This window comes from Setaria viridis, chromosome 9 (assembly GCF_005286985.2).
Source record: "Setaria viridis chromosome 9, Setaria_viridis_v4.0, whole genome shotgun sequence".
Taxonomy (NCBI): Eukaryota; Viridiplantae; Streptophyta; class Magnoliopsida; order Poales; family Poaceae; genus Setaria; species Setaria viridis.
The window spans coordinates 44622153-44645361 of record NC_048271.2 but is presented as its reverse complement, the minus strand read 5'-3'; the positions used below and the strand labels follow the sequence as shown (position 1 = coordinate 44645361).

The window sequence follows — 23209 nt, the reverse complement described above, 5'->3', positions numbered from 1 at the left end:
CTAAGCTTGCAAAGTAGTGAGACCAGGATCATCCTTAGCTTGCGAAGTAGTGAGACCAGGATTATCTGGAGTAGCAGCAGTAGACACTTCACAATCATCTGGATCTGTAGCTGTTTCCACCACAGGATCTTCCTTTTGTTGTTGCGAGGCAGCAATATCAAATAGAACCATGAGTATTGATGCATTTGCCTCCTCACTGTCACCACCCTTCTTTGCGGGAACAAGTGTGGAATCCTTTTCTGTCAGGGTCGTTGTTGATGTCAACAATTGTGAAATTCCAGTTAAACTGTGATGCAGCACAAAAACTTTAGAGGATTTACCCAATTCAATCGGAAGCATGATTAGCAAGGAGGTCTGACCAACATGTGGGAGTTGAAGTTGCGGGGCTGGTAACCTAACCTGCTGGTACACCTGATTGAGTGCAGTAGAGAAGGTGGTGATCTGGTCATGAGTGACTTGGAGACAAGGTACATACATATTTTTCTCCTCACTGCCTTTGATGTCTGAGCAATAGTTCTCGTCCGATTTGCTGTTCTCATTTTTGTGCTCATCAGGAGATGGCTCATTCCTAGCCCTTAGGCCATGACGTTTGTCTCCTAGTCTTGCTAGTTTGTATACCTTGAATTGTGTTTTGTCACATTGTTGTACTCATGTCACCAATTTTTGGGTCCAATTTGCACCTCTCTACCGTTCTCATCTTTTTTAGTAAGATGACTCAAGATGACGGAGATCCAGTGAGCATACGACATTTGTCGGGCCACGGTCAACCCATCATGGATAACATCTTGAATCTCACAAAGAATAAAGTCCACGATGTTGAACTCTCGGCTAGTCATGACGTGAAGAAGAAGCCACTGCTGAAGACTAGTGATAGACTCTGCATTGCCGATCGATGATAACATTGTCTTCCTTAGTGCTCGGTGAACCACATTGGCCTCAGGGGTAAATATGTCAGGCGTGCGATATGCTCGGCTAGAAGGGAACAGCTCCACAAAAAGTTCGGCCATATCCTCGTTCGAAGAGAACGATCCATCAAGCAAACTACGGCGAGGTGGTTCATGATCCCCGTAGACAATGTAGTGTAGGGACATGTTACACAAATTGACTCCAAGACTATCAGCAATTTGGTGTCGCCAAATTCTATGTGGAGCTCACTCAAACATGATCTAGATGTACTCTCTGCTCTCAGGAATGTACACCGTAGCATAGAAAACTCGAACCCAATCCTCAATATATTGATGATGCCCTGAGACCAAATTAGCCAATCCGGGTAGTTGATTGATGTATCCCTTAATATCCTCTTCTCCCGCGGCCATGTTCATATGATTCCAGTTTATAATCTTGTGCTCACATAGCTTGGTGGATAGCTTTTTGTAGTTATAGTAGAAAGTTTGCCGAATGACATTCCGAAATTTTGGTTCGACCCGTCTGCTATGGGAATTTTCAAACCACACATTCTCAGACACAAATCGAAGTCTTTTAATCATTTGGTAGCTATGCATGCTCAGTTCAATCATCCTTAGCAGCTCTTTTGGTCGAGGGTAAAGAGGTACCTCCTTCTGCTCCCTAGGGTCGAGCGTAGGAAACTCAGCAGGGCGGGGCGGTCAACACCGTGTAGATTGCTGATACTCAGAAGGCACCAAGGTTGACCCACCCCGTGTGTGGCAGGAAGGTGCTAAGGTTGACCCACCTCGAGTCCGGTAGGATTGTGCTGAAGTTGACCCACCCCGTGTACGGTGAGAACAGGCAGGGAAAGACTCCCGTGTAATGGATCTACCCCTTTGCCATGTCTGAGCACCAAACGTGCCTACAGAATTCGCCTACGACTTCCTTTGTCGCTTTGCTGGAGGCTGGTCAAGCGCCTTTCCATTTCTCTTGCCACCATCTCGACCCATCTGCAAGATCTTTCTCGAATTAGCTACCGCAATGATCTCAAAAAATTTAACGAATCCCGCTTTCAATGACAAAAACCTGTGAAATCAGGGCAAGCGGCAGTAGATTGCAGTAGCGGTGGAGTGTGGCGCGGAGGTGGGCGGCTGCAGTAGGTGGCGGCAGCGACTAAATCCTACCAAGGGTGAGCGTCGCAAGTGACCTTGTAGTAAATGGGGAACGACGGGTCAGGAAGAGTGACACGGTGTTGGATAAAGTCATAAAGGTATAGTGCGCACCCAGATAAGAAGATGGGTAGGAGTTTCCTACCCAACCTTGTTCTAGCATAAGGATGTTCCGGTGTTTGAGAATACACTGAACTGGATAAACAGCTAGCCAAATGGACGTTCGAAGATTTTGGAAGTCGTCACATGATGTTCCGGTGTTTGACAATACATCGAACAGGATAAACATCCAACCAAATGGGCGTTCGAAGATTTTGAAGATGTCATAGGATGTTCCGGTGTTTGATAATACACCGAACTAGATAAACAACCAGCCAAATGGGCGTTTGTAGATTTTGGAAGGCGTCACGGGATGTTCCGGTGTTTTACAATACAACGAGCCGGATCAATACCCAGCTAAGTGTACTTTCAAACATATTGAGATGCGTCACGAGGATTTTCCCACAACTACTATAATAAAAGGTCTACATGCACATATCGTTTCATATGTTATACAACAAATGAGTTCAAATTAGATCGACTATAACATTAATTGCTATGACATCCTAATCCCCGTCACTGTCAGGTGTAGGATTTTCATCTGCATCATGGTATTGCTAGATAGTCTCATCCTCTTCCTCATCATCAGAATTGAATCCGTCCACATCAGATAGAACCTGCTGGTGAATGGAAGTAACTTGAGCCGTTGGAACGATAGTCTCGTCCTCCTCTTCGTCGGTAGTAGGCACCGGAGCCTTCGAACCATCACCAATACCATTATTCAAGGTTTCTTCAATTACATCATCTTGATATGCATGTACCATGCAACTGGGCGCTTTGTCCTGCTCAGTTTCATTAAAGCTCTACAAATACCTATGCTCAAATTTTTGCACAACTCTCCATGGGTCTTGTAACAGGGTGTCTAGCAAGTAAAACACCTTTGTTTCTTGTTCAGCCAAAATGTAGGGATCACTTTTATATCGGTACCTTCCAGTATTTATGCTTGTGAAGTACCCATCATTTCCAATCCTCAGTTCCTTCTTGGTCCCTCCCAAATCATACCAATCATAGTAGAATAATACAACGGTTTGATTTATGCCACATCCTGATGAGTCATACCGCAGCTCAATAATTTCTTTTAGACAACCATAAAACTCAAATGGCTCACTTTTATGAAAGTCTGCAGCCATAACCCCACTGTTTTGTGTCTTCCAATTTTCCTCTCAGGCATGTGTGTGGTACTGGACACCGCCAACAAGACATGCTGAATATTTTCTTCCTCGCTTGTCTGGTAAAGTTGATAATACATACAGGTCCTCGAAGACCTCTCCTTTAGGAATCTTTTCAATCTGTATAATAAAACCATAGTTTTATACATACATTTATATATAGGTCCTCGCCAGCTAATATAAGTTTGTCCTGAAAAACTAGAAAACTTACATGCGATTTAAACCATCGGGCAAATTCTTTCTGAATTCTACTATCAATAACCTGGCCCAACACACCTTCCGCTTCTAACTGATACATGTAAATCTTGCAAAAACACATCCCTCTGAAAATTAGACTGAAATAATTGCAATAGAATCATTGCATGACGGATTACATACCTGATATATGGCTCAACCTCTTCACAATTGTGTAGCACATACCAAATCAGCTTGTTGTAATCCGAAGCAAGGAACAAAGTCTTCGCTTCTCGAAGTACATCAACATTGTGTTGGAAACAGGATAAATCACCTTCTCGTAACAAATCAGCATTCTCTCTGTTCCTACCCTCCTGATTGAATCGTGTGTCAACATCATCATCTGCAAAGTACCTTTAGCAAAATGTCAAGGCCTCATTAGCAACATATGCTTCTGCTATGGATCCTTCAGGCCTAGCCATGTTTCTCATAGAATGCTCCAATGTGCATAGCCTTCTTTCGATGGTATACATCCATCCATATTGTTCTCGGCCTCTTAGGATTGCTTCATCAGGCAAATGGACAACCAAGTGCACCACAAAATCAAAGAAGGCAGGAGGGAAAATTTTCTCAAGCTTGCACAAAATTATTGGGATATATGTTTTCAGTTTGTTCAAAACATCCAACTTCAGATTTTTGCAATATAGTTACTGAAAGAAGTTTCCTAATTCCGAAATAGCTGAGTATATCTCTTTATCCATTAAACCTCGAAGGGAAGCAGGCAAAATCCTTTGGAGTAGGAGATGACAATCATGAATTTTCAGTCTTTGGAGTTTGCATCCATCAGCAGCAATACATCTTGAAAAGTTAGAAGCATATCCATCTGGGAACTTCACCTGACTTATAAAATCACAAAACACATTTTGTTTCTTTTTGCCCATTCTATATGGAGCTTCTAGAATTTTGCAAGACTCCCCTTCCGTAGTATTCAGCATGTGTAGATGTGGTCTGATGCCCATCTCTTGCAAATCAATCCTAGCATTGATCGTTTCCTTTGTCTCCCCAACAATTTTAAGCAATGTCCTAATAAAGTTTTTGCATATGTTTTTCTCAATGTGCATGACATCAAGATTATGTGGCAGCTTTAGAGTTATCCAATACAGCAAGTCAAACAAAAAAACCCTTCAGCTACAACACTGTTTGGGTTCCCGCTTCCTTTTCTGACCTTGACGAGTCTTTCCTGGTTTAACATCTTTAACCTTCTCCAGTTGCTGCTGAAGCTCCTCAGTAGTAAATTTCTCTAGCCTCTCTCGGTTTTTAGTATTACCATCAAACTCTGCTTTCTTTCTTCTCCATGCATGGTCAGTTGGAGGAAACGACGATGGCCAATATAATATATCTTGTTCTTCAATCTCCTTGAGCAAGGATCCTTGTCACAATGCACATAGGCATAATAACCTTTCGTGACTTGCCCCGCCAATGTGCTTAGTGCTGGATAATCATGTATGCACCTAATAACCGCAGCATGCAGTTTAAAGAATTGTTGACTACAAGCGTCGTATGCATCGACACCCTTCCATAGGTCCAACTGCTCATCTACAAGAGGTTGCAAGAAGACATCAAAATCCTTTGATGGAAAACTCAGCCCAGGGATCAATAATGCCATCATGAAGTTTGATTCTTCCATGCATACTCATGGTGGCATATTATACGACACAACAAATGCTGGTCACATACTATATGAGTTGCTCATTGTCCACCGGTTGTCGCTTCAACTCGTGCCATTGTGCATCCTTTGCAGTTTTTGATGAAAGAAACGTCCTCTTCAGCCTTGAAACCAGTAGAAAATGCCTCAATACCTTCTGAGGAACACACATCTTGTTGTCTGTATCTTTCCATCTTGAATCCGCTTCACAACACACTGGGCACACATCATGTTCTGCTAGATCCTTGCAAAACAATACACAATTATTCTTACAAATATGGATAGATTCATAGCTAAGTCCCATGGCATGTATGTACTTCATTGCGTCATTGTAAGATGTCGGAACACATTCCCTTGGGAAAGCAAGTGATACCACCTTCATAATCGCATTGAATGCGACATTGTTGATCCGATAGAAAGACTTGATATGAAGTAACTTCACAAAAAAAGTAAATTGTGTATATTTAGATCCCGGTGACACCTTACAGTTTATATGTTCCTTTATACATTCTAACATTTTCCCTCCAAGCTCTTTAGCATGGCACATGTCAGCTATCATTTCAGAAAGTCCATCTTTGGTGCCTTCATCCTCCTCCATACCTGATATGTGTTTGTTTTCCTGAACTATTTCCTGATCACCATCATCCTGTAGAATTGCACTATCCACAACCCCCTCATCTAGCAGAATTGCAGTTTTCTCAACCCCATCATACTGCAGAATTGCATTTTTCTGAACTCCATTATCCTTCAGATTTGCATTTTTCTGAACCCTATCCTTGAATGTATCTCCATGATGGATCCACCTAGTGTAGGTGTTTGCCATCCCATTTAAAGTAAGTGCAGGCTCACCACCTCTACAGGACATCTAGACTAATTCAGGCATCAACAACACGAGCATAATCATCAGAGTATCTACTCTTAACAAATTCCATGAAATCATTGACCCCTTTCTCATGCTCGGGGGTAAATAGTCGACAACCATGTATTAAACGCTATCCATCTGGAAAATTTTGGCAAATTCAACTCAAAATTACTGACCAGATTGAAAGATCTTAATGCAAAATGAAATTTTGGCAAATTCAACTCAAAATTACTGACCAGATTGACGCGCCGCAGTAGAAAGCACCAGATTTGTGCTGTCGTAGGACTGAGCCGCCACGGGAAGGCGCAGATCTCCGCCTGAGTGCTCCGTCCTGGCCGCCTTCTCTCCGTTCTTCTTTTTTCCCTATCGCGGGAGCGCGGCAGTGGGTAAACTATTTTTTGGCTGCAGCGCGGGCTTTTCTGCCGCCAAATACCACACTCACTTGAAACTTATCTTACATGTGGGATCCGATCGCGGTAAAGACTTCCCATTCGATCGGTAATAGGTTCGACCCATGGGAGGAGCACATTTTTCATTTTATTTTACCACCCTATTTATCAGCTTAAACTTACATGTGGGACCCTGATTGGTTTGTGACATTTTTGTGGAGCTTATATCATCATAAAATCACCATGTAACAGCAAGTGACGATTTCTTTTTGGCTACAGTGGCAACTTTTATGATGTTCCATAACTTTGTCACTAAATTTGCTCGGATGTGAAACTTTATGACATTTTCAGCCAGAAACGTCATAGATCTATGATGAGAACAAATGTATCATAAAATTTTCGTTATAAATCAACACATTTCTTGTAGTGTTTCCGTCCAGATTCACTTCACAGCGAGCCTCCTTGGTTCAACCAGTCCTCGCGCTCGAGGGCAGGGCGCCTATTTCAAGTAGGTGTGCCTCCTTAGCTCCACAAGTCTTCGCGCTCGGGTGTTGGGCACCTATTTCAGGTTGGCGTGCCTCCGTGGCTCCACCAATTCTCGTGCTCAGGGGTTGGATGCCTATTTTAGGTCGGCGTGCCTCCTTAGCTCCACCAGTCCTCACGCCCAAGGGCTGGGTGCCTATTTCAAGTCGTCATGCCTCCTTGGCTCTGCCAGTTTTCGCGCTTAGGGGCGCCTAATTCATGTCAGCGTGCCTCCGTGGCTCCACCAGTTCTCGCGCTCAGGAGCTGGACATCTATTTCAGGTCGGCATGCCTACTTGGCTCCACCAGTCCTCACGCTCGGGAACTGCATGCCTATTTCAGGTCGGCGTACCTCCTTGGCTCTGCCAGTCTTCACGCTCGAGGGTTGGGTGCCTAATTCATGTCTACGTGCCACCTTAGCTCCGCTAGTCCTCGTGCTTGGGGGTTGGGCACCTCATTTTGGTGACTAATGATACAACAACTACTTGGTTTTCAAGATTTCTATACTCTTAGACCAATTACTTTAATCGCTTCAAGGCTCGGGGGTTACTCCATATGGAGTGTGTCTTGCGACGCCCTCCATGTACTTCCTTTCAATCTGCAAGATGCCTAACATTCTGAAGCTCGGCAGCCACTTGCGCCACGCGCATTTGGTCATGCGCTTGCTCAACTCTAAATTTTTTCTTTCTTTTTTGAGCACTGCACAGCCTCTTTGTCACTATGACGAAACCGCAACTTTAGCTGAGTACATTGAAAGTTTCGTTGTGCATCCGTCAAGCTGCTATTTGACTCCACATTGCTCGGGGGCTTGAGGGATAAGGGTACTCACAGGTCCCCATCGACCAGGATACTAGTCATCCTGACAAGTGGGCCCCGCCCAACCATGGCGTGCGAGGCAAGGCATGAAGACGCGTGGAGTATAAGCTCGGAGGCAGGGCGAACAGATTCCACCCAGATATCACGGGATTCATATTGCAGTCCGATTTCGATTGGTTTCTTTGTGACAACCGACTAGGATTAGATCATATCCGACTTGTAACCATAGGTTGTCAACCTATATAAGGTGGCTAGGGACACCCCTCGAGGGTAACAGATCATAGCCTATATAAGGCGGCTAGGGACACCCCTCAAGGGTAACAGATCATACCAGCAATACAATCCATCAGAACACAGGACGTTAGGTGCTACACCTTCTTGGTGGCCCGAACCTGTCTAAACCTTACGCACCTGTGTTACCATTCGCTCTCTTGGTCTTGCGATCTTTCTTGCCTACAAATCTACCACTGGGCACCCCCTTCGTGGACTGCCAGTCATTGAATCCGACAATAATTAATCTCTTTTTTCCAAGAAGAGAAGCCAACAGTTAAATACTGGTCTACTGTACTAATAAAGAACTTGTCTTTCTTAACTGATCCGTAGAGCTCCTGTCTTTTATTTTCCGCGTACGTGCATGAGAGTTCCTGTCTTCTTTTCCAAAAAGAAAAGGAAGAAAAATGCTTCTTTCATGCTTCAATTGACTAAATGAAAAAAAAAACGAGTTACTTTCCAAAAAAAAACAAGAGGAGGAATTGCATACGCCCATTCTTTGGAATCTACTTCCCCTACAAATTGGAAGTAGAACCTCTTCAGGCCGAATAGAACTTGTCCCTGATACGTACATTGAAGGAGTCCGTTTTCAAACACCGGAGCCCAGTACAGTCACTGTGCCACTGATCACAGGCTCACAGCACGGTACAGATCAGTGAGCTAGCCACTAACTTTCCTAGACACTGCTACTACTACTACAAGGACAATCGCAATCCACCGGGCCCACGTCAAAAGCTCTGTCTTTATAGCTCGCTCTAGGCACCACGGTGCAGCTTTCATTAAAAACTTTTTGTAATATTTTTTACATGCCCTACTTCTCTGAGAATCAAAAGGTCATCTTTTGCCTCGTCGTTGCCATTTGCCAGTTGCCACGATGCAGCACAGGGATGGCAATGGCATGGCCTTGCCTTGGTAGACTGGCAGGGATAGGGATCTCATCTCTTTCTCCTTTGTGCTTTCCTCACCTGGCACTGGCAGGCAGGCCACGGGCGCGCGCGATCTTTGCTGAAAGCTTTGTGCTCCGATCCGCCCTGGGGAGGCTGAGGCTGACAGCGCGGTCTTACGCGGCGTAGGGAGGGTTTGTGTTGCTTCGTGCGCGCTGGCCCAGAAGTGAGTGGCAGCAGATGCTGGCGTCTCAGCTGGGATCTAGAAGTGGAGACGGCAGCAGATTGGTGGTGTGTCCGTTTCACTTCCACTCTGAAGAAAAACTTCGTGACCCATGATGGCATGATGTCCCGGTGTCCAGTGCCTCTGGATTGTCTTTGACGGCCTCAGGCCACCATTGGCGATAGGCATCAACCTCCGTTCTAAAGGTAAAAAGTCAAGGCGATAGAGACACGGCCCCATTGCGAACAGTCATGGCAGACGGCCGGCGATCGCTAGGTACTGCACTACTGCGATTGCGGGGTACGGACGCTACCGATGCTGTAGTCGGTCGGTGGTCCGGCCGGTGGTGGCGCGCGACACGAGTCTGCTGGTTCGCCTTCTTCCCGCTCACCTACCTGCCTGGTGCGGCGAGAGAGACCCAGCAGCAGGGAGGCCAGGACCGGCCGGCCTGGCCGATCCCCAAATGAAAATTCCACAGGATCGGGCGGGTTGATCACCAGCTCGGTTGGCATTGATCCCCTGCTTCGTCGAGCTGTAAAGGCACGATTCGCTTCGCTTTTGCAAGGCCAAAGTGGGGGTGGCCGCTCTGTACGTGGAGCGCGCGCACCGGCCGCTCTCGCCTCGCGCGTGCTCGCTGCGGCTTCCATCCTTCAACCACACGGCGGCGTAGGGTACTACCGACACAACGGATTCTGGCATTCTGCCAAGCTCACGTAACGTTGCACAGTGGAGTAAGATCTAGCACAACGCGGTTTTCTCAGCAACAATGTGCAGGGACAGTTGGTGAAGAAGAAAGAAAGTGTCATCAGGACGAGCAGATCGATCGATGGGACTGTACGGTCAACATGGATTATGAACACGGGGAGATCCGGGCAACGCTGTCATGCACGATCGATCGCCACAGCTCACACGGCAATATGGTGTGCTTTGTGCTGCACGACGCGATTCAGAAAGTGTTGTTAGGTGCTCACCAGGCGCGTTCGTGGCCTGCACCTGCGCGCGCGCGCTAGAGGAGCAGGCTGTGCCTGGCGAGGAGGGACCACACGTGGCGGAACGCGGCGACGACGGCGCGGTGGTGCTCGGCGGCGTTGAGCGCGAGGTAGCACGCCAGGAGCTCCTCCAGGTCCTCCGACGACCGGATGCCGTTGGCCACCACCATCTCCGCCATGCTCTCCGCCATCTCCCGCTCCGGGTCCGAAGACGCCTTCACCACCACCAAGCTCTCGTACAGCCACCGCCGCCGCCTCGCGGCCCCGTGCAGCCGCAGCGGCGACGCCTCCGCCTCCGTCTCCGCATCCGCCAGCGCCGCCTTCCCCTTCTTGTTCGCGCTGCCGTCGTGCTCGTACCGCCGCCGCCGGTGCCGCCTCCGGCCGCCGGCTGCCTTCACGTGGAAGCCGCGCGCCCTGGTCGACGGCGTCGTGGCAGCCGACGTGGTGGCGCTGGCGCTGCTGAAGCCGCCGCCGCTCTCCGAGGCGTCGGCGGCGGCGGGCCTCGTGACGATGCGCCGCAGCTTGAGCTCGGGAGTCCCCGGCGGCGCGTCGAGGCCACCGAGCCGCCGCTCCCCCGCGCGGCGGTGCACCACGTCCACGCGGACGTCCAGCGCCATGTCGGCGACGCACGGGAGCTCCCTGTCCTGGCGCGGGCGGTCCGCGCTGGCGAAGTAGTAGGACGCCCTGTTCGGGGACACCGCGCACGCCGCTGGCAGCGACGACGGGCACTGGCTGGTCGGGCAATTGTCCGCACGCGCCGCCGCGTCGGCGTCGGCTTCGGCTTCGGCGGCTTGGCTCCTGCATGCTGCACCCTGCTGCTTGCCCTTCTTCCTCCTCCTGAGCTTCTGGAACCATTTGGGCGCCGGCATGGTGTCGCTGGTGGAAGCTGAGCAGGGGGACAGGGACAGAGACCGGAGTCTGGTGCAGGGAGGCTTGCCGCCGAGCCGAGACAGGGGAGTTGGTGTGCGTGCGGCGGCTACGCGCGCCTGTGGACGGCAGCGCAGTCGTTTGTTGTTGGTGGTGATCGCCTTGACCTGGGACTGGGGGAGGCTGGGATGATGATGCTGGCTGGTAGCTGAGGCTTTGGGAGAGCACTGAAGAGAGGAGTTATATTGGGAACTGGAGGAAATGCTGCACTGAAGCGAATGAACAAATAAAAACCAAGCAGATGGATGGCAACTGCAGATCGGCAGCGCTACAAGTGTACCACTGCATGGACCGTGTGAACTAACTAATTGTGCTTTTAGTTAGGGGTGGTTGGAGAAAGAGAACAGAAGTTTAGGGATACGGGTTAAGAAATCTCCTATTTCGTTTGATAAATATGAGTTTTAGTGGCATAGGGAATGAAAGTTTAGAAGGTTCAACTCCTACGAATCACCTATAGCCCTTTTGGTAGTGCTCCGGCTTCTGCTTCTCCAGCGGCTTCTGCTAGAGCCCTACCAAATATGGATGTCAAAAACAGCTCCACGCGTGGAGCACTAGAGAAGCCGGAGCCATTTTGCATTGAGAAGCTAGAGCCAAAAAAAAGTGACTCCTTCAACTTCTCATTTTAGAAGGGGCTGGAGCCATGACAAGGGAGCCTTAGTATTAGGAAGGTATGATATTGGGTGGGAATTTATGGTTTAGGTGGACGATTGAAACACCTAGCCTCCATTTCAAATTGTGGGTGAATTTATCTTTGTTCCAAGTCAAATCTGTCTAATTTTGACTAAATTTATAGAAAAATATATTAACATTGACATTTGACAATATCACATAGATGCATCATCAGGATATGTTTCACAATCTATCTTATAAAACTAGTTTGAAGTTTGACTATGACAAACATAAAACAATTTACAATTTGTAATAGAGGGAGTACGTACTCACTATTCATTGTAACTTATAATAGAAATTCTCTCTCGCCTCCTAATCCATCCAAAAAACATGGGATAATATTTTCTCTTAAGGTCCCCTCTAATTTAACTCTTGTCCTTAAACCCAACAAGTGACTATGTCTAAAACTCCAACTCTCGTGCAATTGTGCAAATTTCCTCAGTTAATTTCCCCCTCTAATTTGCAGTGCTATGCACCCCTATCGCTTGCCAAACGAGTGAATGATGGATAGAAGCGGATCACTTGTTCGAAAGTTAGATTTTGCTAGCAGTGGGGGCGCGTCCCGGGGGGCAGCAATGCTTGCAAGGTGCACTGCTTTCTTTTCTTTTTCTTTTTTTTTTGAGGGGGTGCAAGGTGCACTGCTGCAACCGTGTTTCAGTTTGTACACGGCAGACCGCAAGGTCGCCAATGCAAGGTCAAAAAGCTACGGCCCAGGACGCACGCATCAGTTGTACGCGAGCTGCTGATGCGCCCCACAGAACCTCGGTCTCCCGCGCGCGGCGTGTGGGGCTTCCCCGCCGGCCGTCGCGCTCGTTCGTGCAGGCCCAAAGCTTGGAGCCGCAGCGCCGCGAAAAATGCCATGGGCTAACGTACCCAGAGGGGCAGACCACACGGATCGCCACTACTCACACGTACTAGTACCCAACGATCGCCGCGGGTCGCGCGTCGTTTTTTTCCCCGCATCATAGGCGGCTGCCGGCTGGGCCTAGCGGCCACGGCCGATCGACTACGGCGACGGCGGCCGTGCCGGTGCAGCGCCGAAAGCGTCGGTGCCGGTGGATTATTGAGGTCCTGTTTGGATCCAAGAGCTAAATTTTAGCTCTGCACTTTTAGTCCAAAATTTAGCTCTTAGGATCCAAACAGGAGGGCTAAAAGTGACAAATAGCTAAAATTTTGGAGCTAAATTTTAGCCTCCAAAGAGGCCCTAAAAGGAGCTAAAAGTGAACCTGGACCACAAATTCCACCGCTGCCCCCTTTCCTCTCTCCTCCGCGTGGTGCCTTGCCCCTCCCGCACTTCCTCTCTCCTCCGCCTCCCACACGCCCGCCGCCTCCGCCCGATCCCCGCCTCCTCCGGCCGGCCGCGCCGCCTCCGCCCCCCCTCCCCCCGCCTTCCGGCCCCCCTCCCCCCGCCTCCTCCGACCCGCGGAGTCCTTGAAGGAGATGCAGGTGGCCTTGGGCCCGAGCATGCGGGTGATGTCGTTGCGGTCGTAGAGGTCGTAGTCGAAGCCCTCCGGGACGCGGATGGTCTTGTTGGGGTCGCCGTCCTGCACGATGATGAGGTGGTAGGGCTGGAAGAAGGGCCGCCACATCTCCAGGAAGTCGAGGTTGCGGATCATCGGGATGACGATGTCCAGCTCGTCCTTGAGCAGCGGCGTCAGGGCGCGGGAGGCGGACGCCATTGCGGGCGGGCGGGCGGCGGAGGGGAGGGATGCGGGTGGCCGGCCGGGCGGTGGTGGTGGGAAACTAGGAATGGCGTTGGAACTGCTGGAGGAGGCGGGGGGGGGGGGGTGAGGAGGGAGCAGCGGCGAAGGGGAGAGGAGAGAGAGGGAAAGGAGGAGGAGGGAGGGCAAATTAGTCATTGTTTGATGATGACTAAAATTTAGCCCATGGATCCAAACACCCCAGCAAAACTATATTTTAGGGGCTAAATTTTATGAGCTAAATTTTAGTCCGTGAACTTTGAATCCAAACACCACCTGAGCATGGCAGCAGCAACGGGGGCGGCCACGGGCTGACGGCGGATTTCGAGCCGGCCGGCGGATTTAGAGCGCCTGAACATTGCGGAACGAACCGTTCGAGCGGGCTGGATCGAAGAAGATTCGAATTGAAGGGGCCGCCAGCGCGCAGGCGCGAGGCACCAGCGTTTTTGACTTTTTCCTCTTTCACAGCTTTGAGCCGGACGGAATAGTCGTTTTCAAGAGCCCGAGTGCCGCGCTCGCTGCGTGTATCTGCACCGTAGTATCTGTAAGACTGTACTGTTACTACTACAGTATGTCTGCAGTTCTGCACAGACGATGTTGGCGTCCTACTTGATAGAAAGTAGCGGATCAAATGCCATCATTTTCGAGAACAAAGATCCGGCAGCGGCCCTCAGTTGATCCGGGGTAATCATACAACTCACGTTCTAACACATGCTTTCCCTGTGCGTGTTAGTGCTCCCACCTTTACAGTTCTAGCCCCTATATCATTTCCAAATGATGTCAAATGGTCATGAAAGCTCTAAAAGAACTAAAGAAGCCGTAGTTAGGTAGGACACAATATAATCAAGTCCTTCCTCTCGTCACAAATACAAAATGACCTTTTCCCCATTGTTTCTTTACAAGAGGCCAATAGTTTCTAGTATATTTGGTTAACTAACTAGCATAACTGTGGGAAATGAGGTTGTTGGGAATTACATTGTTAGCCATTTAATAAAAACTGTTGGGAAATATGCAAATTACACTAGCGAAACTGTCAATCACTCGAGAAAAAAAATAGTAACAAGCACCAAAACTATTGGCCACTCATAAAAACGGCTGAGAAGATTATAAATCTTGTAATGTACTACTCTATAGATTTGACCTAACATGATCTTTTTAATGGCAATCATTATATAAAAAAATCTTAAAGGTTGCCAGCACAAGGAAATTGGTATGGCTAGTTATGTTCAGCACCAGGATAAGGGTACCCACGGGTCCCTACCGACCAGAATACTGGCCGGCCTGATAAGTGGGCCCCGCCTGACTATGGCGTGCAGGGCAAGGCATGAAGACACGTGAAGCACAAGCTTGGAGGCCGGGCGAACAAATTCCGTCCGGATATTGCGGGATATATGTTGTAGTCCGACTCAAATTGCTTTTCGTGTAACAACCGACTAGGATCAAATCCTATCCGATTTGTAACCCTAGGTCCTTAGTCTATATAAGGTGGTCAGTGACACCCTCCGAGGGTAACTAAAAACTCAACCCAACAGACACCCAATCCCACCATACGGACCCTAAATACCTGAGCGCAGGGCGCAATACAATCCTCCAAACAGGACATAAGTTATTACGCTACACTCGCGGCTCTAATCTGTATAAATCTCTGTATTTTGTACCTTGCGTTACTATCAACTGGTCTTGCGATCCTCTCTGACTACAAATCAACCATTTAGGTACCTCTAAGTGGACTGACAGCTAAATCCGACAGTTGGTAGGTGGGTATGATCGTGAGATCCTCACCGACGAACTCGACTAGTTCGTTGGCGACCATCGTCAACATCTGCTCAAATATAGGAGGCGGTGCTACATGCCGCGGGACGTCGGCGCCCGTCAGGCTACATCCTCGATGCCGCCGAGAACACGTCACGTGCGGCCACACGATGGCGAGTCGCCCGTGCAACGGCCAAGCGGGATTCCCAATGCTACGTCAAAAGCTGATGTGCCGCTGAGCATACAGCCCTCATCTACGCACGCATCGGAGAAAGATCGGATCCAATCAACAAAGCTCAACAGGGAAACATATCCCTTTTCTGTTATCGTTTTCTTATCATCACTTTCAAATCAATCTACTCGAGTTTCTACTCACAGATTTATTTTTCACGTGCACCAACTCATCTTCTGGGTGTTTGAGTGCGAGCTACTAAGGGCCTGATTGGATGCAGGTGCTAAAGTTTAGCACCTATCACATCGGATGTTTGGATGCTAATTAGAAGTATTAAACATAGGCTAATTACAAAATTAATTGCACAGATGGAGTCTAATTTGCGAGATGAATCTGTTAAGCCTAATTAGTCCATGATTTGACAATGTGGTGCTACAGTAACCATTTGCTAATGATGGATTAATTAGGCTTAATAGAATCATCTCGTGAATTAGACTCCATCTGTGCAATTAGTTTTGTAATTAGCTCATGTTTAATCCTTCTAATTAGCATCCGAACATCCGATATGACACTGCTAAAGTTTAGCATGTAGTATCCAAACACCCCATAAATTTTAGGAGGATCATATCAGATGTTCGGATGCTAATTAAAAGGACTAAACATAAGATAATTATTAAACTAACTACAGAACTCCTATACTAATTCGCAAGATGAATCTATTAAGTCTAATTAATCCATCATTAGCAAATAGTTACTGTAGTACCACATTGTCAAATTATGAACTAATTAGGCTTAATAGATTCGTCTCGCGAATTAGACTCCATCTGTGCAATTAATTTCGTAATTAGACCATATTTAATACTCCTAATTAGTATCAAACCTTGTGACAGGTACTAACCCTTCATCGTCCGCCAACCCTTTCACCGTCACGGGTTCCGATCTGTCGATTGAGTGTTGTTCGGCGTCATACCCCGTCACGCACGCCCCTCGCGAAGACACGACTGCTGCGGTCGTCGCCGACACGTTCGCTGTACCCGAGCTGTATTCATAGCCGCCTAGGATTTCCTCTGCATCGGCTTGGCGAGCGCTCGAAGGACGCGGCCGGCAGATTCCTACGTCCCTGCATGTCTACACGCGGCCAACAAAATCAATCTATAAGGAGCATACGTGAACAGGAATACTCTTTCTTCTATTTTTCCTTATCCGATCATAAGCAGCAGCTCTATTATTTATCAAGGATTATTCTAATGAATCTTTTTTTTAACCATGATGCATGCATCCTCGTCCGCGCGGTTGTTTTGCCATGCCATGGTCGGAGCTCTCATATGCACAAGGATCTAGAACCCGCACGAGCTGACGGTGATGATGCTAGATGGTCGGCGTGCTCGGGGCACCATCGACGACGCGGCACACAATCCGTTCACATTTGTAATCTTTAACGACAACAGCACGCACTGCAGCTCCTACTGTCAGCGTCGCCGACTACATCACCAACAACTTCGTCAAGCGTACGATGCACGGCTGCACCGGCTCGTTTGCTTCATCGACGACTGTTCGCCGACCATGACGGCTAAGATGACGCTCAAGGGCTTCTTAGCCCAAACGCGAGAGACGGCCCACGACTCTTCGACTCAGCCACAAATCAAACTAAGTCCTATTCTCAATTAAATATTTTACGGCTTCCGCGCACCTTCATACGCCCTGGCTTTTCTATGTTTTCGTGACTTCCGCCGACCACCTCGGTTACACCCTGACTGCTTATACAGCTTGATTCGTCCACTACACGGGCAGTCACGGTTACGCCCTATGAGTGCCCAGCGCACGCTCTCGCTTTTCCGCACAGTTCCGACTGCTTTGCAGCTTGTCCGTCTCTCTTAATGGTTGCTAAAGTACTCGGGTAGCACACGCCTTAATCCGTGAAGCCTCTCCCTCATGTGTCGCTTCCTGCTAAGCATGCTCGAGCCCGCTTTCAGCAACACCCCGGTAGGGTTAGGTGCTTAAACATAACGAGCTAACTACTCGGAAAAATTACCTAACCTACAAGAGCAGGATGCGCAAGAATTTATCTTTTACGCCAAATAAAGCACCGAGTTATTCAATTATTAAATATTCTACGTTATGCTACATAATCTTTGTATTGTCTTTTACAGTGCAACAGGCGACTCGACGTGCCTCCCGTCACCCAGTTGACCTCTTTGACTCAGGGAGGTGACTCGACATGCTTCCGTGGCTCAGCTGGCTCCTAGGCTCGGGGGCTGAGCGCGGCAGGCTCGTCGCCCAGGCGACCTCTCTAGCTCGGGACGGGAGGCGACTTGGCATACTTCCGTGGCTCGCCTCACTCCCAGCCTCGATGCCTAGGCAGCACAGACAACTTGGCGTACTTCCACAACTCGGCCAGCTCCAAGGCTTGGGGGTTGGGCAGCATGCTTCCTTAGCTCCGCCAGTCCTCGCGATTGGGGGCTGGGCGTCATATTCAGGTCGACGTGCCTCCGCGGCTCCGCTAGTCCTCGCCCTCAGAGGCTGGGCGCCTACTTTAGGTTGGTGTGCCTCCGCGGCTCCACCAGTCCTTGCGCTCGGGGGCTGGGCGCTATATTTGGATCGCTTTTACGACGGAAACAATACATCAGATTCTTGACCATTGGACCAATTACTTTAATCACTTCAATGCTCAGGGGCTACTCCATATGGAGTGTGTCTTGTGGCGCCCTCCACGTGCTTCCCTTTGATCTACAGGATGCTAGACATCCCGGAGCTCGGCAGTCGCATAGCCATGCGCATTTGGTCATAAACCTGTGGAAGCTTCAATTTTTCTTCTTTTTTGAGCACCTCGCAGCCTCTCTGTCACTCTGACGAATCTGCAACTTCAGCTGAGTACATTACAAGCTTCGTTGTGCATTCGTTAGGTTCCTGTTCGACTCCACATTGCTCGGGAGCTTGAGGGATAAGGGTACCCACGGGTCCCCACCGATCAGGGTACTGGTTGGCCTAACAAGTGGGTCCTACCCGACCATGGCGTGCAGGGCAAGGCATGAAGACATGTGAAGCACAAGCTCAGAGGTCGGACAAACAGATTCAGTCCGGATATTAGGGGATATATGTTGTAGTCCGACTCAGATTGTTTTTCCATGTAACAGCCGACTAGGATTAGATCCTATCCAATTTGTAACCCTAGGTCGTCAGCCTATATAAGGCGGCTAGGGATACCCCCGAGGGTAACTAAAAACTCAACCCAACAGACATCAATCCCGCCATACGAACCCTAAACACCCGAGCACAGGGCGCAATACAATCCTCCAAACAGGATGTAGGGTATTACGCTACACTGGCGGCTCTAACCTATAAAAATCTCTGTGTTTTGTGCCCTGCGTTACCATCAAGTTCATGATCTTGCAACCCTCTCTGCTTACAAATCAACCATCTGGATACCCCTTAGGTGGACTGCCGGTCACTGAATTTGACACCATGTTTTCAGCTAAAATATTTTAGATCTTTCATCACTATCTGTCTAAAATATATTTTTTATAAGAAAATGGACATAGCTACCTAAAATATTTTTTCTAGATAAGAGTCCGATAGTGTTATGTTAGAGGTCGTGCCATATCATAGTGGTCTTATATTTGTTTAACTAAGTGGAAAAAAGGGGAAGAGCAAAAACAGAAACAGGAAGGGAGTAGGAGCTATCAGGTGCAAGAGGTTGTGTTTAGCTGAAAAGTGATGAAAGACAACATTTTCTACATCATCATCATCCTATCGTCGTCGTCGTAGTAGTCATCATCATTTCAGATCCGCCCCCATAACCAATTGGCTAATTTGTCGTTCACTCGATTGGTGCTCTCATGACACATTTACACGCACCTGCACTTTGCAGGTTTTGTCAATGGAGTCGCGTCACACTGTCACCTCGCCCCGCCGCGCGCACGTGCTCAATTCAATCCGTCACGTCGGCTGGCCGGCGGGCCGAATGCCGACGCGACCCAATCCCTGGAATTCAGCCGACACGCATGCGCCAGCACGCAGACGGCAGACGGAGCCAGCCCGCGCGGGCGCCCTCGATCAGCGGCGCGGTCGTGTCGTCAACGCAGCCAGATTTCGTCGTCGCCCGTAGCATTGCCGGAAAAGATTTGCCCGGGCCGGGATCCGTCGCGGCCGTGGAGTAGGGCCCTCCCTTTTTATTTCTTTCGCCGTTCATGGCCCCGTCGCCTCTCGCCGTCGCAGTCATGGTCGGCTGGGGCGGATCGGCCGAGAGCGAGAAGACAATGTACCTGTACAGTTACACGGTTGCACCCATGCATCCGTCGTCTTGCGCTCATGGCTCGTGTAGCCATGTAGGCATGTCGCGGGGCGCACGTGTATCCATGCATTGCCGCACGTGTGCACGCCTGTAGCGGCCACCCACACGTGTGCGCACGTATATGTCTCAATGTAGCATGCTGGTACATGCCATTGTCATCTTTGTACATTGTACTGTATATACTCGTGCTGTACGTCGCTACTCAAGTAGAGTCGTCCAGTCAGCGCGTAGGAGTAGTAGCGACGACGTTCCTGCAGGCTGGAGTCAAGGGAGGATGAGGATCGGAGTACTATGAAGAAGAAAAGCGAGCTCGCTTTCTCACGCCTGGGGGGTTCATGGGCCGGGACGGTGCCGGTGCCGGGTCCTACAGACAGAGAGATCGGTGCCGGACGGGCGAGCCCCACGCATGCCGCGCTTTGCCCGGGCATCGGCATCGGCATGGCGCTCCGTCGCCAGTGCGCCACCACCAGTGACCGCCCGCACCCCACGCGCGCTAGCTAAGCTGCGCGCGCTTTTCCTCTTTGGCATTCCTGGTCCTGCTGCCTCTGCTGATCCCGGGGCACGGCGGCCTCTGCTGCTTTGATTTTCCTTGTCCGGGCGTCCGGCCCGTGCGAGAGGGACGACGACTGTTTGCTTGGCTCCGGCGCCGCGCGTGCGGGAATTTCGGTTCCGTGATAGAACTCGTGCGATGACGACGGCGAGAGGGGAGTCCACTCGTTCGTGCCTGTGGATGTGGGCTCTTCCCGTAGGCGTAGGCTCCGACCTCTGGTTCGGTACGTGGCCAGAACGATTGGGTACGTGATGGCCCTGATGGGACAGCGAAAGCGATAGAGGGACTGTTCGCTTCAGCTTATTCAGCCGGCTTATCAGCCATCAAACAGTGTTTTCCTCTTACAATAAATCAGCCGTTTCAGCTTTTCAGTCGGCTTATAAGCTGAAGCGAACAGGGCCAGAGACGATGCAGCAACGGCAAGGTATTTTCTTTTCTTTTTGGGGAAGAAATGCAAAGGTGGGGCTTTCTCGGGCCATCTTTCCTCGCATCATTTAGACAGGCACTCTGATCGAGTTGACTGCTGATTGACGGTGACGCCACAAAGCTAGTATAATTGCGACCGGTCTTCTCTGTACTCGATCTATACAGCATGTGAGTCCAAGATACTCTTTTTTTTTTACGCAACTGTCAAACCGCACGAGATTTCAGAAGCATAGCGAATTAGCGGTGGGGAAATTAAAAGCAGAATACTTACGAGATAGTGCGTGTGGGTGGTTCGCGGGAAAACAACACAACACAGCAAAACTTTCTGAAGGAAAAACATCTTTTCAAGAGAGAAAATGTGCTTCATTTGCTGGATTTTCTCATGATGTCTTGGTCGTGATAGGATGCTATATCATGCAGTACAAATTTGGACTATGAAATATGAACTCTCTGTTCCGTTTCAAAAAAAAAAAAAGAACTCGGTCATGTAGTATACGAGACATAACCCGTGTTTGTTGTTGGCAATCTCGTTTTAAGGTTTGGTGCATTTGCTTTTGCCTCCTCTTGTCCTAACCTCACATCTATTTGCTTCAGTTTTAATGGCCCAGAGAAGTAATTGGACTTCATGTCATCCAAATCCAACTGCTGTGGGGATAATTTGTTTGGTTTTGAGAGTGGGACTGTGGGAGGATGCATGATGTTTGGTTTTCGAGTTCAATATTTGTTTTAGAAAAGCTCCTCGACAAGTTCGGACGGATAAAATGGACTTCACCCTTTAATTGAATTATTAGCTCTTGAAACATTTCCAAAGACTTCAAAAAGGTCGATCGTGGTTATGTTAAAATTGATAAAATATAATCTACGGCCGGTGCAAAGTTTCAATTCAATGCGCGTGACATGCCTTTCTTGGCCTATGTGAATATGAGCCAATTCCGGAAAGAATTTCGAGCTTCCTTCCAACCAACTGAAAAACGCTACAGAATCTGAGTAAAAGAAAGACCACATGAGCCTACTCCTACTGTTACTCCTGTGCGAACATTCTTATGCCCAAGAATAGGCGCAATTTGCCCTCACATTATAACCCTCATCATCCCCATGCAATGCAAGGTGCCCAGTATCTCGATGGCGGCGTCCAGGAGAGCCGCGGCCATGCTGTGGGTGGCGGTGGCGCTTGCGGCCGCCGCAGTTGCCGGGCCCGCAGTGCCGGCGCCGGCGCCGGCAGCGACGATCGGCGCGGAGCCGGGGTGCTTCTGCGACTGCATGAAGAACCGGTGCATGACCCTGGGCGCGGGCGCAGACAAATACGACTGCGCGGGCGCTTGCACCGAAGGCTGCACGCAGATCGGCCAGCCGGGCCAGCCCAGGGACGACGATTTCTGTGGTTTACGAGGCAGCTGTTGGATTAACAGCCGGCCTGAGCTCTCAAGTGGACCGGCCCATTTAGGTACCACGAATCTAATCCTAGGCTGCAGGCTTGTAAAGCTCTTGCACTCTGGTGGTCTGTTGCTGGATGCTAGGAGTAGGTTCAGGGGGTGTTTGTTCCTTTGGTCACACCTAAAATTCCTATCACATCGAATATTTAGATACTAATTAGAAGTATTAAATATAGATTAATTACAAAATCAATTGCACAAATAGAGACTAATTTGCGAGAGGAATCTATTAAAGCCCCGTTTGGATCATTGGAATTGAATTCCATCCTAATAATCATAATTTAGACACAAATTAATTAAGCTAATATAATTGTATGTGGAATATAGTTGTATATTATAGTTGGTGATATGGGAGATATACTTATATGCTGCACTTCTACTATAGAGAAGCGAGTCCAAGAGCGTGCTATAAGAATTGAATTCCATTCTAATAACCATAATCTATAGAATCAATTTTCATCTCCCACCCCATGAATTTAAGATAGGCTTATATCTAAACTTTGGAAAGTTGTGGAATGCCACATTCCAACATAAATTAGCCTACTCCATTAAATAGATTCCAATTCCTTCAAAATGAAGGAACCCAAACGGGACCTAAGTCTAATTAGTTCATGATTTGAGTAAACATGTGCTAATGACGATGGTGCTATCATGACCGGCTCTTGGCGAAACAAAGCCACCTGCATCACGTGCTTCCACCCACAACACTTTTACGCTCCATGTCCCATATGGACAACGAGTAGATGAACATTCGTCGATGACCATACAAGTGCAGCTTAATCGGAGGTTTTCTACGGACTCGCTTCGCGGATGTAATTAACTTGACACGCCCAATAGGCCCTGGGAATCGGCGAACTACGCAATCTCTACCGGTCAGACCTCTCATTAAGCATCGATGCTGAAGACAAAGAAGACAAAAATGTTGAGTCATGTATTTTGTAATTTTGTAAAAGATCAAGATTAATGAAATATGTATTCTCGCGAATGTGTACATGTGTCCCTTTATTTTTATTTTGTCTTCGTTTTGTTTTCACGAACACGTACTTCGCTTTCGATTATCTGTCTAGGTGGCTTTGGCTTACAGCATGCGTGTTCAAAAATCCCCTTGGGTATCGTTGATCAATTACAAAAAAA

At 48.6% G+C, this 23209-nt stretch overlaps 2 protein-coding genes across 2 annotated transcripts; both read right to left on the bottom strand.

Annotated features, from left to right (window-relative positions):
- Positions 1-9950: 9950 nt before the first annotated feature.
- Positions 9951-11308, bottom strand: LOC117836985 (uncharacterized). Its single transcript, XM_034716517.2, has one exon. It carries the CDS (start codon positions 11022-11024, stop codon positions 10173-10175), a length of 852 nt encoding a protein of 283 aa, XP_034572408.1. The 5' UTR covers positions 11025-11308; the 3' UTR covers positions 9951-10172.
- Positions 11263-13430, bottom strand: LOC140221222 (UDP-arabinopyranose mutase 1-like). The gene is made up of 2 exons (XM_072290539.1): positions 13172-13430; positions 11263-11291 (listed from the first exon to the last, which is right to left on the bottom strand). Exons 1-2 carry the CDS (start codon positions 13428-13430, stop codon positions 11263-11265), a joined length of 288 nt encoding a protein of 95 aa, XP_072146640.1.
- Positions 13431-23209: the final 9779 nt, after the last annotated feature.